Source organism: Helicoverpa armigera, chromosome 19, assembly GCF_030705265.1.
Source record: "Helicoverpa armigera isolate CAAS_96S chromosome 19, ASM3070526v1, whole genome shotgun sequence".
Taxonomy (NCBI): domain Eukaryota; kingdom Metazoa; phylum Arthropoda; class Insecta; order Lepidoptera; family Noctuidae; genus Helicoverpa; species Helicoverpa armigera.
This window is the reverse complement of record NC_087138.1, coordinates 1,022,095-1,038,660: the sequence shown is the minus strand read 5'-3', so window position 1 is coordinate 1,038,660 and position 16,566 is coordinate 1,022,095. Positions and strand designations below refer to the sequence as shown.

The 16,566-nt window shown below is 35.2% G+C and overlaps 1 protein-coding gene across 2 annotated transcripts in view; it reads left to right on the top strand.

Annotated features, from left to right (window-relative positions):
* The first annotated feature begins 6,476 nt into the window (after positions 1-6,476).
* LOC110373515 (glutamic acid-rich protein) overlaps positions 6,477-16,566 on the top strand; it is a 35,666-nt gene continuing 25,576 nt past the window's right edge. For both annotated transcript variants that reach the window (XM_064039590.1, XM_021330811.3), the window contains exon 1: positions 6,477-8,014. In XM_064039590.1, the coding sequence (XP_063895660.1) occupies positions 6,544-8,014 (1,471 nt within the window). In that variant the 5' untranslated portion in view covers positions 6,477-6,543. The remainder of the gene's footprint in view (positions 8,015-16,566) is intronic.

The following is a 16,566-nucleotide window of genomic DNA, read 5'->3' as shown; positions in this document are numbered from 1 at the left end:
AATAAAGTATTTCATGACATTTACGTTGTAGTCTATACTCTATACTATACGAACGGTGAAAAAGAGCTATTATTTATTATTATTATCTATACTAATATTATAATAATAAATCAATACAAATATAATACAGGGGCAACATTTTTATGTTCGTTTGTTTGTACCCTACTCTGAAATTAGTGAAACGCTTTGAAAAATTCTTTCACTGCAGGAAAGTTATGCTCTTCCCGACTAACACAGGCTTTATTTTATCCTGGTACGGACAGAAGTACCAAAAATCTATATGATCTAACATCTAATTACAGACCGCGGCAAGCAAAACCTGACCTTGATTCGGTTACCAGCCACAATCTCCTTAAACTTTAAGTAACTCATCTGTAATAATAAAATATTCCAACGTTTTTGTCCAAACACTAAACAAGCGTGAATTCAAAAAAAGAAGACCCAATTTTAAATCTAGAATCGTCGAATTGATTTAAATTTCAATCTGCAAAAAAAAGAAAAAAACTAAAAAAGTTTTATGCAAATAGGTTTTATTTTTTGCTTTAGCGGTTGAACTAACTTTTTAATTAACTGAGGGAATATCGCCAATATCTAAGAGCTTAATTAATAGCCACCGTGGCGGGTCTTGCGTAAATAATTAATAATTTATTTCGTTATATTTCCGGTTATTAAACCTTGTTGGATTAAGGTAAATACAGGTAAGTTGTTATATCGTTCCTTTAAGATTAGAAGGGGATTTTGGCTAAGTTAGAAGTTTCCAGTTTAATATTTGCTGTTAGTGGGCGTAAAAGGGCAAATGGCGGAGAATCTGTTTGGCAACTAGTCGGAGTTTTGTCAAGTTTGTTGCTGACAAAGGTAGCAAAAACAAAGGGATTATTAAATTATTGCCTCATCGAAATAGTGGATATTGGTTATTGAGAATTATTTATATTTAACAAATCGAAAGTTCCTAGCTTGTTGAAGTGAAATATTATTTAAATTTACTTACTTTTGTATTTTTGATATCATAGTTGTCTTCTTAGCTGTATCTAAGGAGAAGACGTTAATTTGATAACTACAGATGAACCATGCTCTTTTTAGACATTTGTAGTAAGAATAAAATAAATGAACCCAAATGAAATTAAAAAAGGTTCATCGTAATCAGCTATTTTTCGTCCCATTGCTGGGCACAGACCCCTTCTCACACGGAGAAGGATTGAGCGTTAATCACCACGCTTGCTCAATGCGGGTTGGTGTTAAACTGTTTGGTCAAGGTTTCCTTGAGATGCTTTCCTTCACCTTTCAATCTTAGAAAACACTAAGTGCTGTAGTGTGTGTATAACTTAAAGTTGCATTGGCCATTGTTTGTCCTGAAACCGAACCCGCACAACTCGTATTTGAAAGGTTTATGCTTAACCCACTAAGCCACAACAACAAACAGAGCCTTGAAAAATATAATAGTGAAGGATTCTAATACTTATAATCGTCATTTTTCCAAGATGATACCTACATTGATTAATGCGCTGTAGGTATTTGTAGCTGTTATTGTATGGTACACCTTTTTATTTCTCTTTCAAACCATTCCTATCCTTTGACTCACCTATTATCAGTCATATAAATAAAGCAAACATTTATTTCCAGATGTTTAAAACCCCGCTATTCAAAAAATAACTGTTAGATTACAGTTCTCAGTCTATTTCATCATCATCCTTCTCTGCCAAGGGGTATTGGGTTGCCCGGGTAACTGGGTTGAGGAGGTCAGATAGGCAGTCGCTACTTGTAAAACATTGGTACTCAGCTGCATTCGGTTAGACTGGAAGCCGACCTCAACATAGTTGGGTAAAAAGGCTCGGAAGATGATGACTCTTCTATCTTCTTTCTTTCTCCTGCCCTGTTCCCAAATTTTACTTAGGGTCGGCGCAATATGTCATTTTCTTCCATTTTCCCCTGTCATACTGACACTCACTCCCTTCCTATTCATATCATCTTTCAGGCAATCCATCCATCTTTTCTTAGGTCTTCCTCTTCCTCTCCATCCATCTACATTCATACTTAGCAGTTAGCACACACTTTGTTGCATGCTCTTCTATCTGCCGTCATTTTAAAAGTAACATTTTATTTACAAGTTCTCAGTCCATTTGGCAACTTAAAATACTTACGTATGGTACACAAAGATTTCTCTTCCAACTTGCAGTTAACCTATAACTAATTATACACGTCGAGTACGAAACTTTAGCCAATTTGATTATTTCTGGTCTGCACGTGAGTACAGACAGCCATTGTTGTCTCTAAGACTGTTTGATTTCTTAAGTATTGCTGATCAGTGGTCATTGGCTAATAGTGATACAGCTTGTATTAGTTAGTGTAATGCGGAGATAATCTTCCAAGCCTTGACAAAGTTTAGAGGAAACATGTCAATGGCCACGTAAAATGTTGTGGTGACCTACAGTTGCTGCAGTTAGACGTTGCAGTCATAGTTGTACCTACAAGTCTATAATCACTAGCTTTTAACTTCATCCTATAAAAAACCATCGCACTTAGAGAAAAGGTTGCCGTTTTCTATTGTATATCTTTATGCAAAATAAATATAAGTACTTCATTCTTTCGTTCATTGGAAAAATCAAAATTCGTTCATTCAAACTTGGCTGTAAATCATCACTTTTCGAACGTCAGAAATTTACAAAAGACAGCCCCCAAAACGCCCACCTCCATTTCCTATGTATTTTTGCTGGGAAGAAGAAGTAGCGCAACAAACTCCCCAGCAACACATGTCTGTCTGTTGGTTTGAAGAACCAACTGGCTATCTACGTTGAGGATTTTTTCAACTCGGTTTGACGGCTGGTTTTGGTTGGGTTATCGTCACAGCTATATGGTACAACCCACCCCAAATAACCTTACGATGATACCTAAGTAGGTATCTATGTAAGCTAGTATAGTCATCTTTATTCTATTTCTATGTGGAACCAGATCAGTCTTAAGTCATGATTGATCCAAGTCCGATTAAAAACCATTTAGGAACCAAAGATTAAGATATTACGCTACCTATTTCAGTAATTGATTACAAAATGCAACAAATAAGCTATTGTTATTTTACAAGCCGGCTGTCAAATAAAATGACATCTTTATTCAATTTGACTGTTTTTTGCTCAAGTTACAAAAAAAACTAGACGTTTAACTTTTGCAAGCCTGTAAATATTGGTATTGCGATAGATAGAAAGAAAACGATATAAACTGCTGTTTTCAGCGATAAGAGGTCAGTGACACCCTTCACTTTGATGTCAATAATTGGATACTATTTTGGTATATAATAGAGTAGTCTATTCACGGTTAAGTAACAAGAAAATCTTTCATGAAAATAATGTCAATGTGTTCGTTATCTTTATTTTTTACCAACATAACTGCATAACAAATAGTCCAATCACGTCTCACTGTGATTGATGTGTATACCTGTAATTTACTTATTTACACAGGCTTATAAGAAAAGCCTGTAATATCTAATATTGGAAAATTATTGTGAATAAGTTGTTGGTTTGTCTTATATAGGAATAAATAAAATAAATATAGGTATAGATCAACAGAACAACTAAAAACTTTAAATATTGCGTCGACAAATTAGTTTGTTTGAAAAATATTTTCGTTTTCAATTTTTCATAATTGTTTACATGCGACTGACAAGTGTATTTGATCAGAGCAGATCCTCCAGGCAATTAAACTGCTGGGTTTATCAGTATAATTTTATAACAAACACTCAAAATATAGGAATTCAAACAATTCTTCACCAATCCGCAACTAAACAAGCGTCGCACGCCAGCGTAAATTCGATCGCAAAAAATTACACATTGTACCGAAAACTGCCGACAAAATTGATTAACAAACTACTTGAAGAAAAGTATAACGCTATATACACAATTTGGGTTAGCAGACGACAAGGTCACTGACCCCTGTTGCTGGTTAAGCAAGAGCAACGAGCTGATGGATGTCACACGAGTTTCGACAGGTAGCCTTGAGGAGTAGGCGGGCGGGTGGAACGCTGCGTTTGAAACGCCAGAGCAGATTGAATAAACAAACGATGAAATTATTTCGCTATGACCAGATTGAATGCATTACTTATCAGGTCTTTTTTTTTGTCTCATTACTTGGCAAAGGCCTCTCCATTTCATCTCCACGCCGCATGGCCCTTCAAGTTTTTCTACTAATAACAGCTGCATTCATAGATGTCGTCCCGCCATATTCTGGGCCTACATTGTCGGGGTGGACATCTTGTGGTACTTGGATTTTTGGTAGGTATGCGATCCACTATCGTCGCTTATTCATTATGATATAATGCGAACTAAACTAGCACTGGACAGCAATAACGATTAAAAACGGTTCACCTACTTATGCCTAAAAAGAAAAAACGGTGATGAACAAACTTCCCAGATAGTTGTAGAAGGTGTTACAGTGAGTCTGATTAGTAAGGGTAAAAGGATTTAGTTTTTATATTTTTGATTAATACCATTTTCAATTAATGTTTGATGTTAATGTTAATTTACTTGAACCTCAAAATTTACTTGACTAGCGAATCCTTAGACCGGGTCCCAGAAGCCTTATGGTATTGTCAATTTTAATCAGAATACCCTAACACAATAGTATGTACGTAGGTTGGTACATGAGCGTTAACTTATGACACAACCATCCGGTAAATTAGTTTCGAAATTAATTCATATGCCAAATTAGTTTGCGGGTCTATTGCTGTTAATTTAATTATATAATCCGCAAGTTATGTACATTTGATTGTTGTAAGAGACAACATTTCAGAGATTTAGTAGGTACTTATCAATAATTAAGTTGAATTAATTCCAAATGTGGTTAATCAATACACATTGCATACAATATGCAACATGTATTGGTAAAGGACAATATTTGTATTTTTTTGAATTGTTCTAAATTAATGCAGGTCGCCTCCAACAGGTATTTGTGGAAATCTAAGAGGGAGGCCTATGTTCAGCAGTAGACGTCCTATGGCTGAGATGATGATGATGATGATGAATGCAAGCTCTTTACAAGGGGTTAAATCGATGAGGAAGGAAAGATAGCGGATATGAAATAAGGAAGGTAGGTCAGACGCCTTCTTGTTGGTCAAGTAACGAACGGAAGACGTGATCACTAACTAGAACTAACGAGGCGTTCGGGTTCTTTGTCAAATCGAAACCAAATTGTCAAAGGTTGGTCTTGATTGTTTAGCGATTTCATTTTGAATAAAAAGGGAGGCTGTTATACAAGCCATTGATTTGAATCTGAGCAAAAATCAAGGAGGTTTACATAAAATACGTAAATAATCAATTGAAAGTATGGTATGTGGGAAATAGCTGATATGTGCTGTTTTTATTGTTCTTGTAATTCAATAGCATTTCTGAATTAGCCCAATTTTATAAATGTAAATGATCGTTGCGTATGCTTTGTGTGAGAGGGCTGGGCTTTAAGGCCAGTAACACACGCGCCGAGTTTAAATACGGCTGGTTGACACTGACGGATTTACGTAAATAATAAAAAAATAACAATTACGAACCAATGTTATTGTTGATTCAAGTCGAGAATCATTAGCATAGTTACGTTCTTGAATTTTGCGCTACATCTCCTCTAGTCATTTTGTTCTCCTTGTCCTGTATGTATGGCACTATAGTAACGTTAAAACCGCTCGTCTGCATTGCCGTTGCACTGACAAATTAAAGATTTCACGGCGCTGTCTCCACTTCAGGCGACGACGACAATAGTATGGATACGACTGAAGTCGCCCATACATTTTGCCGTTCAAATTTTTTACATAATAAAATCATTGTGATGCCTTTTTTTATAAGGAAAGTTTTTACTGGTTGGTTTTGTGTTATACAAGATGTAAGCTAGATTTTACAATGATGTGATAATGGGTGTTTTTTTGTGTTTTTTTTTTGGTTTCTCCGTGACTTACTTTCAGCTTGTTATTTAAGTTAAATACTTTTTTTGTTTCGTGTAATATCTAGGCAATCAACACTAGTTTTAGTTATAACATAATTGCGACTATAATTATTTTATTTTTGTAATAAGTTTCCTGCCAAAAATTGGTTTGAACTGACAAAATGATTAAATAATTATTGTATACAATATTTGGTAACTGTAACAGTTCTGAAAGTGTACACAAAACAAAATAATATTGTTCTTACAAGTTGAAAACATTCAGTAAAGTAACTTTCTATAGCGTAGCACGTGGTTATTTGATATGATAATATGCTACAGTGGCATTTTTAATTACACGAGTATCAATAAAAAAATAACTATTATAACAATAATAGTAGTGTCCATAGTATTGTACTCTATCATGCCATTCCGACGACTCATTCAGATTTGCATCTACAAGATCAAAAAAATCTGCGACAGATCCATACAATTCTCCAGTGGCTATAGTTATCGGTAGCGAGGAGAATCGTTTTTCAAACAATATAAATAATAGTAGTTTTAACTGACACAAACAGTTGATCGCGCGCAGCCGCCGAACAATCACCTCGGGGCAGTGATTCAATAGAGTTATGCTTCAGTAGACACGGGAAAATGATAGCAACACAGCTAACACTAATCACACTTATCATTAGTACCAACGCACTAAGTATAGGAACTGTGAGTGAACAAAATGTGACCAAACGTGAAGCGAACTTAGGTGATCTGTTCCCGGACTGGGTGCCCTTTAAAAACAAACACGGTGAGGAATTAGGAGAATTTGTACAAGTTAGCCGTAAGCCTAAGAAGCGGTTAGCACCACCGGTCAACTTTATACTGAGAGCTGTAGCTGAACCTGAAGGCGACGATTACTACGAAAAAGGTCAAGGTGAGAGTGATGGTGAAGACTATTACGAAAAGAAGGACTGGTCTGACACAAACAGGCCAGTACCCTCGGCCGATCCTCAACCAGTTAATCACACTGAAATATCTGATATAGATGGTGTTGTGAGTATTATCACTAAGAAAAGACCAAGCAATCCTGTTGTAGATGCGCTAAAGAAAGCGAAACTAAAAGACACAGAAGATTTGAAAACTAAAGAAGAGAACAATGTTCCTGATTTAAAAGAAATAGTCGCTGAAGATTCTAAGTTAAGTAGCAAAAAGAAACCTAGGAACTATGAGGAGGATAATGATTATGAAGATAATAATACAGAAAATAAAAAACCTGAACCGATCCCAGAGGAAGACCAAAGTGATAGCGAAGCTAAAAAAGCAAGCATTTTGGACAGTGTTGATGAACTAAAAGCACGTCATGCTAAAGAGCAAGTTGCGATATCTGAAAAAGTTAAAGAAGAGGAAATATATAAAGAAGAACGAGAAAGGGAAAAGATTCAAGCTCAACTTTCACTAGCCGAAACTGACAAGTATGACGATAGATCAAAACTAAGAAAAAAGTATCCCGATTATGAAGAATATGACGATAAGGAAACTTCTAACGATGAGAAGTACAAAGTCAGCCCCGAAAGAACGAAACCAACCACGACACAAATACCAAAACGAACAAACAAACACAAAGAGAAGAAACTCGAACCAGGCAAACTGTCTGTATTCAAAAACCCTCAGCTTTACATGGTGTATGATGAAGACGAGACCACAACTGTCAAATATCAGCCAAACAAGATAGAGAGATTCTCAGCTAAGTATACCACGAATCCTTCCTTAGTAGAAGGCAATGAGAGAATATCATTAGTCCCAGACGACAATGAAGGTAAAGACGGCGAACCAACGCTCTTCTTCCCTAAAAAGCGGAAAAACAAGAAACGTAAGGGCAAGCCAAATAAAGCTGGTAAACAATCTGAAGACAGTAAAGTCATAGCTACGACTCCTGGTGATACCTCGGACACTACTGGTTCTGACACGACCGGGTCAGACTCGATCCTGGTTGACACGACCGTGGAGACTGGACCTACAGCCAGTGACGTTGATTCAACGAACACTGATGCTGTGACTGATGCTGTACCGGCGCCATCGGATCATCACAAGGAATCTGAGCAGAAGGAAGAGGATTACCATCGGGAGAAGGGTAAGTGATATTTGGATTTTTTTTTATGGGATTTGTATTACGGAAATCGTCTTCGGAACGCGTCTTAAACTAGCAGGGATTTCGAGTAAAATTATGATTATTTAGAGCGCTAGCAATATTCAACATTCGTTTTCTTATCATTTAACTATTGGTATATGTTTGAAATTGATGTAGAACTAAAAAAACAAGCTTGTTTTTCAAAAAAATTACGTATCTAACCTACGTCCTACTATTTTTGTTTCTCAAATCCTCTACTGTGATGATGAAAGTTTGTCGACTATTCAGCCTATCTGTAGGTAAGTCTTGTGTCTGATAACTAATAATAGAAAGGTCATATAGGTCTAATGACGGTATCATTTAGTGAAGGGATGATATCCTAATTTACTTAGACCCTAACTTGAATTTGTTGGGGTACACTTCCGACAAAGATAACAGACATACACTTTCAGTGAAGCCAATTCACTATATTATTTATTTTGGTAATGTGTATGTCTTTAAAATGTACTCGCAATTGATTTGGACGTATCTCACTAAAATAGGTATAAATAAAAATACTCAAGGAAGAAAAGAGTAACAATATAAAAGTGAAAGTAACTCGGTCTGTCTTGCATTCACGACAAAACGTCTGTTCCTAGTACATATAATAGTCTGAAGCCTGAGAGTATATTATAGCCTTATTAACACGCTTATATTAACTTCACTTATTACTATGTATGTAAGAAAATCTTGGAATCTTAACGTGACTCACTTCCCGGTCTTCGATTAGGAACAAATTTTGCACGCGCTCTGAGTTCTGGTGACGATCTATGACAAACGTTATTATGTTTTTTAGTTTTGTGAACTGTTAATTTTTTATCTGGGTACGGGAAGTTTCCTTCGTTCGACGAGTATAACCGCGGGGAAAGCCGAGCTATTATTAACTCCTAATACGTCATATGCGTAGGCACGCAATATCCCCTTTTGCCTATTATTTTCCCATATTTTCCGGCATTTTCCGACCTTTTCCCACATTTTTTCGTAACTATTTGAACATAATAATATTGTTTCATAATGATGCCGTTTTCCCATAATACTTTGATATCTGTCTCGGGTTTCCCTGCAGTGTTTTTCTTCTTTCGTTTTAAACAATGTGTTTAAGAATGGTTCTTGTTTACAGAGTACATTTCAATCTAGTTTGATTGTATCTCTTCGCATCTTATTTTCGTATGTCCGACTAGAAAGACATATTGTAAAGCATTTGCTTCACTCGCGTCCCGTAGGAACTACCGCCCGAACCAGGATATAATATAGCCTATATTACTAGGGAATAGTGTAGCTAACTAACAGCGAAAGATTTTTCCATCATTCAGTAGTTTTAGAGACTTTAGGATACAAAGAAACAAACAAACACGAAAATGATACCTCCTTATTACATATATTGGTATAGAAGCGACTGCATCATGCCAGTAAAATGTTGCTTACAAATTAACCAAATAATAATTCTATGTTCCAAGGAAAAAATATAATTCCATGTTTAAAATTATTTTTTAAAAATTGCAGGGAAAATGTTGCTTTTGAAGCCAATAAAAATATTCATGCCACAACTATGATGCAAATTCCCCAAAAAACCTTAATTCACCTATAAAATAATATGAAATTGCAATACGCATAGTGGGCCAAATTGGCGCGATGTCGGAAAAAGTGGGGCGTAAAACTTTACGTTTATTTCGACCTTTCATCCAATTTACATCTACGAAATTGTAATACGGAAAAAAATACGGATATATTTTACCTTTTCTCAAAGTTCTGTACCAAAGCAATGGACCACTCACGTGTTTTACAAATTTATTTTTACACCTGTCAAAATCAACTCTAGGAAAGTCTGTACTCTACTGCCATGAAAATAAGATCTATAGTAAATGAAATAGTGGATTTTTAGGTGAACGAAGTCAATATAATAGTTACAAATACCCTAATTTCTTTGACAAGGTTTTGGTTTCAGTGAGGGGCGCGGTGAGATACAGCATTTTGATAGTTATCCGACTTTTATTGATGAAAAATAAGTTACATGTTTGGTAAATAATGAGGCTTCTTTTTCCTCAAAGTCATTTATCTGTTTTTCTACGCTAATCTGATAGATATTATTGATAGCTCTGAATAGATGAGTGACGTTTCTTTTTCTTTTTTTTTTGCAAATTGCCTGTTTTGTTCCATTGATATGTGAAGAGAATTATAAAAAAAACGCAATGAGTTTTCCTCGTAAGAAATACCAATAGGCGTTTTTAATATATTTACATAATGGCGTTAGGCAACAATATAAATAAGGTACGATTTAATTTTTACTTGCATTACAGGACAATAGACAGGTACTTAACCACATAATTCAAATGTTAAAATTTATACGGGTTTCCATTCTAAAAACACTTATATAACACGCAAATAATTAACATCGTTTTAGTATTTTGAGTACCATACCAACTCCACAAACCAAATACATCTGTACCTAAGTAGTGACACAAAGTTATGAAAACAACCAATATACTTTCTTATTCAGGCGTTGAGTAACAAAACGGTAACAAAATGGTTACAAAATAACTGATCTAGATTTTTCTTACAAAAGTGTAACATAACGTTATGCTTGCATTTCCTGAATGATTAGGCAAAAGTGTTAATAATACACCTACTTTTTATCTTTCTTTTACCTATATTAGTCTTACGTAACTGAGGAGAATATAAGAATAAATCACATCTTGAACTGAATTTGGACTGAGAACGAAGATTCGAAATGAGTCCCACCCATCCATCCCATAATGCAACTATTTGACATGTTGAAAGAGCTTTCTCAGGCCTATTTGAAATAAAAAAAAAACTTTGAGTTTTATAATAAAAAAATTTAGATTTTAATTGTTTATTTACTGTTTGAACCCGAAGTACCTGGTGTTAGTATGTAGCGAACGGACTTTAAACTGCTAAACAACTTACCATGGGTTCGATATCGTTACTGGAAAATATTATCTTAAATAGCATGTTGGGCTCTTGATAAGTATGCGTGCAATAATTCTGTTATTTCTCTATATATAACTGGACAAAAGTAAGTTAAACTCGCGCATACTCTGTGGAACACCGTAGAAAAAAATCCCAATTTAGTTCTAGATAAGATTTTACAAAACTCCAATGGAAATAATTAGAATATTTGTGCAACAATGTTTTCAAGAGCACTCCTAGCTAACTATTTATCAGTTTAGTAAGTTAGGTAATATTTCTATTGAAAACCAGTAAAATACTATTCTAGTTACTAAAAGGTTGAGAGGTGCGTATAATTCTATTAACTTTATTTAATTACACAAAGATCAACGTAGCGTAAAGTTACACATAGTTCAATAGATCAGTTTTATTGTTTGCAGCAATAGAAATAATATTGAAACCAATTATTTAACTGTTGTTTATTTATAATCTTCAGTGACCACAACAGTCTAACTAAGGGGTATTGGGTTGCCCGGGTAACTGGGTTGAGGAGGTCAGATAGTCACTCCTTGTAAAGCACTGGTACTCAGCTGCTTCCGGTTAGACTGGAAGCCGACCCCAATATAGTTTGGAAAAAGGCTAGGAGGATGATGTTTATTTATAATCTTTCAAAATCAATCTCTGCAATGATGATTTTTTTAAATATAAATCGTAGGTAAAAAAGTTTAAAGTTTAAAACATGCATGCAATGCATTATATTTTTATGTTTTTTTTTTTTGTATTATTTCTATATTCTCGCAGGATTCGACCCACTGTGCTTGTAATATTCACTACCTACTGGACCGTTTTATTGCATTTTCTGACAAAATAAACTCGTTACACGTAAAATGTATTCTCCGGAATCAGATTTTTTTATTTGCAACTTATTTACAAAAAAATTACCTACCACCATCAAAATATATACAAAAAAGCCTTAAAATTGCTTGATGCATTTTGTGCAATAGGAATAAATTGTAAATGCATTTTGTTAACTAATTATGTACTTACATTAGCCACACTGCAACTGAGGCCCGATGGTTCGAAAAAATATTTTTTAAAGAAAATCGTGAATTCAATCAAAGTTTACAGACGGTCAGATATCAGCCAAATACCTGAAAATTTATTAAGGATGCACTATGACCAAAGTAACTGATGAATGTGATTCATTATGAAATTGCTAATCATTTCGGATATCAGATCTGATAAATGCATGCTTTTGAATTTAGGTATCGTTAGTGTTTGCTTTGATAGTTATTGTATTAATATTATGCTACATTCGCTAAAACATTATTATAAATATAGAACTAACTGAAGTGAAGGCTTCATAAAAATTTTTTCAACATACCTACATAAGTGCGAACACGTATCGAGTGGAAAATTCAATATTTCTACGGTCCCAAGACCTATGAAGTTGTAAAAAAAACGCACATTTCGGCCACTACATAAAAAGCTAGTATAAAACAGAGTCGTCATAAACATAGACGAAATATTTATTCATTACCTAAATCAAATTACAATTAACATTATAATACAATGCAACATTATTTCCCTGAACCGTACGTTTTTCAGGTCACTCTGAAAATAAACAAAAGCAAATTATTACGCATAAACAACAAATCTAATAAATTGTACAATTGTATTACAATCAATTTGGTGTGACCAGTTATTTCATAGCGTACAATATTAAATATTTTTCTTTTGTAACGCTGTTTAATATTGCAATAGTATTTCGCGTATTTCTGTTTGTTTTATAATAATTACGAGTTATTTTTTTAGGTTAGTGTTTGAGCAATTTATTTGTTTGAAATCTCATTGTTTAAATTATACTGACCAGAGAAAAATGCAATAATGAAAACATTAAGTGTTACTTTTTGAAAAGAGGCCGTTAAGAACGAACATGGTGGGTTTTAGTCAGTAAAAGTCTGACACTTCTTCACGCTGTAACCACAGCGAGAATGGTCATTTGATGATTTCCCATCGAGAAAAAACGGCTGGTATGTCGCCACGGTATTTCAAAATAAGACAAACACTTCAGTATTTCAAATCCTATTTCACCTGATTTATTTTGGAACTGTGACAACCATATAAAATAGTAATTTCACAGTTTCTTTCAAACGTGATTTTGTTCGTGACGATAACTTTTTTACTTTTAAATTCTAACACTAAGTTATCTACGGTTAACAATGGAGATCAAATTAAATATTTGGAAACGTTACATTTGTACTAACTGTGAAATTAAGATGCCTTATATAAGAGGAAATGGTTTGATATTGCAGTGTTAAAAAGTAGGTGATAGTTAACTTCCCCAAGAAATGCATTTATAGTGCATCATCATCTGCCTTTTCTGGTCGGCTTCCAGTCTAACCGTATGAAAATGAGTACTAGTGTTTTATATGGAGCTACTGACCTGCGTAATCCAGTTACCTAAGCAATCTGGTACCCATTGGTAAGACTGGTTGTCAGACTTTTTGACTTCTAAGTAACAGTGACGAGACTGTTGAGACAATGTTCTAATTATTGACAGCCAGGTCCCAGCAATTTATCGTGCTTTTCAGTAATTGATATATAAGATGATATACAAAAAAATAAAGAAGTGTCATTGCTACTTGCATTGTCAGGAATCAAAACCGTGACCTCACATTCGAGAGGCAGGCGCTTTAGCCACTAGGCCGCGAAAATATTCAAATTCAAGAAAGTTAATTTCACGATGCTTGCTTAAGCCAAATAGATTTAGAAAACATTACAGATTTTAATTTACAGTTAGTCAGGCAGCACATAGAGTTCAAGGCTAAATTCTGTACAAAAAAGCGACGATCAGTGAAGATTTAATTTGAATCACAATGTAATATCTTGTTGGAATAACAAAATTAATTTAAAAAATAATAAAAAATTGTTGACTAAAAATATTTTTTACAAATATTATAAATGCGAAAGTAACTGTGAGTACTGTGACTATGTTAAGCGCACACTCTCTATTCCTTCGCTATCATAGCCCGATGGGATGGTAATCTGACACGACCGGAGAGAGATCACAAGCAGGACCGACATTAACGTGTACTCCGATGCACTAGTGTATCTCACACCTTCTAGACACCTAGCTTCCGAAATTTTTTACAACCTACAGATCGATTGGGGCCTGACCTGGGAATCGAACCCCGATACCCTGTGCACAGCAGTCGCATTATTAAACTAACTACGCAAAAAAGTTGCTGTAATCTTCAAATTAACTAGGGATGTCGCCAATACATTGCCACTGCTCTTGCAAAACTATCGATGCAATATTGACTGATTGATTTTAATGCTATCGATAAACGAATGACGTAGAACTAATCGGTATAACGAATTTTATCGATGTTTCGTGTTGAGACACAATGTCTACATCGATTTGTAAACTGTTGCAGGTGGACTGCAGTAAAAATGTTGATGCAGTTTGTGATTGCAGGTGCATTTATTGAATTACTATTACTGTTTGATAATTACTGTTGTAACTGTAACTATTACAGCCTTTTTATCGTCCCACTGCTGGGCACAGGCCTCCTCTCACACGGAGAAGGATTGAGCATTAATCACCACGCTTGCTGTTGATGTTTTCCTTCACTTTTTTATCAGCCATTGGTGTCTCAGGTTACTTAGAAAGTACCTACATACAAACTAGAAAAAAACACAAACTAGAAAAGTTGCATTGGTACTTGATAATTACGTGGTTGATATGCTGATTTGCACACTAAAGACTCATAAACGACTGAATCGTTTTTAAAAATGCTTTCACTGTTGGAAAGTTACGCTCTTCCTGAGAAACATAGATTATATTTTATCCCGATACTGGCAATAGTTCCCACGGCTCGTGGGTGAAACCGAATGAAAACAGCTAGTTATTTTTTGTTTGAGAAAATAAAAGTATGGTGGATTTAATACCCTTAGAAAGTTGTGTTTGTATGTATGTATGCATGATTAAAAATATTGAAATTGTATTTATAGTTATCGGCATGGATATTGAGCCCTGACCTTCACCTGCGCGAAGCGATTTAATGGTTTTTTGCCTTATGTGTACGGTGCGCAAAGCGATCCCCACTCCTCCGCCGAGAGCTCAATATCCGTGTCGGCAACTATACGTACACATCACATCGAGCCTAGATTTTGATCACAACTGAAACAAATTGTGAGAAAAAAAAGATGGCCGACTTACGAAAACACTTCAAGCGGTACTTTTGAAAGATTTCCATTAAGCCTTTGAAGATAAATTATTAACGTTTTCTCGCGTAATCCTCATCAAATAGCTTTACCCACGGAAGGGTTTGTGTATTAATAAATAATAAACAACCCGTTTTAATAGGTCACGGAACATTTTTTTGAATATTATTATGAAGTAAGTATTGGTACTTTTGGATTATTCAGGGATGAATCACATGCCACGATAGTCTCTTTATTATAAAACGGTCTGAACAAAGTAGCAGCTTAGCAGACAGCAAAGTTAATAGTCGAAAGAGTGTTAAGTATTACTTAATATGGACGAGTGGAGTAGGAGGGGAAAATCTAAAAAAGGTACGTGGACTGTCGACAGATGACATGAATAAGAAGGAATTGTGCAGGAGGAAGAAGACTTTATTAAAATCATTGTTATATGAGAATGTCATTTTTGAAAAAAAAAACATTAAAACATAAGCCGTGATAGAAAATGAAACTACTGAACATATTAGATCGTTAAGTTCAGGTTTTTGAAATGGGCACAACTTGTAACCAGTTTAGAAAATTAATTACCCAACTGGGGTCACAATAACTTCCAGTGAAGCTGTATTATATTGTAGCGGGTACCAAATGCAGTTGGGTTGCAATTTGTAATTATAAATAGCTTTCGCCAGCGGTTTCACCCGCGTGACGTGGCGAGGGAACTGCTTACGCGCCCAGATAAAAAGTATAAGCAATTTTATTGTAAAGTACGTATCATAGAAATCCTTTCCTTAGATTTTGCTTGAAAGAGTAAACTAACATAGGTACAAACAGTATGATGTGCTCGACTGATATGCACGAGGTCCAGGGTTCGACTCCCGGGACGGCACGAAATCGCTTTATGGATTTTAAAAACTTTCACAAAGTAGCCGGGAGTTTGGAAATTGTCGGTGTTACACCCCCGTGCCTGAGAGAGCACGTGTCGCCGGCGTCCCAGAATGCCACCCAGTAGCAGTCGTTGTTACAATTCCACGTCAGACGCCGCTAGGCGGATTTGAGAAACTTTGACACCAGGGCTTGCTAGGTGATTAAACCTGCAGCTAACTCGATAAGAAGAAGAAGTATAATGTGGGATATGAAATGCTAGTGTCCCATGGACTCCGCACACACGGATAAAGATTAGCCTGTAGCCTTTGTTTGTTTAATTTCTGTAGTTCCTGAGATCAGCTTCACAATATTAATGTAGATTTAGTATAACACCTAATTTAGGTAAGGTTGTAAGATAAGTAAATGATTGAAATAGGCGGAAGTATATATACTGGTATCCGATATATTTGTACATAAATACAAGGAATAAGGAAGTGTTCGTGAAAACTGTTCTGAAAGCACTCTCATAGAGTGAG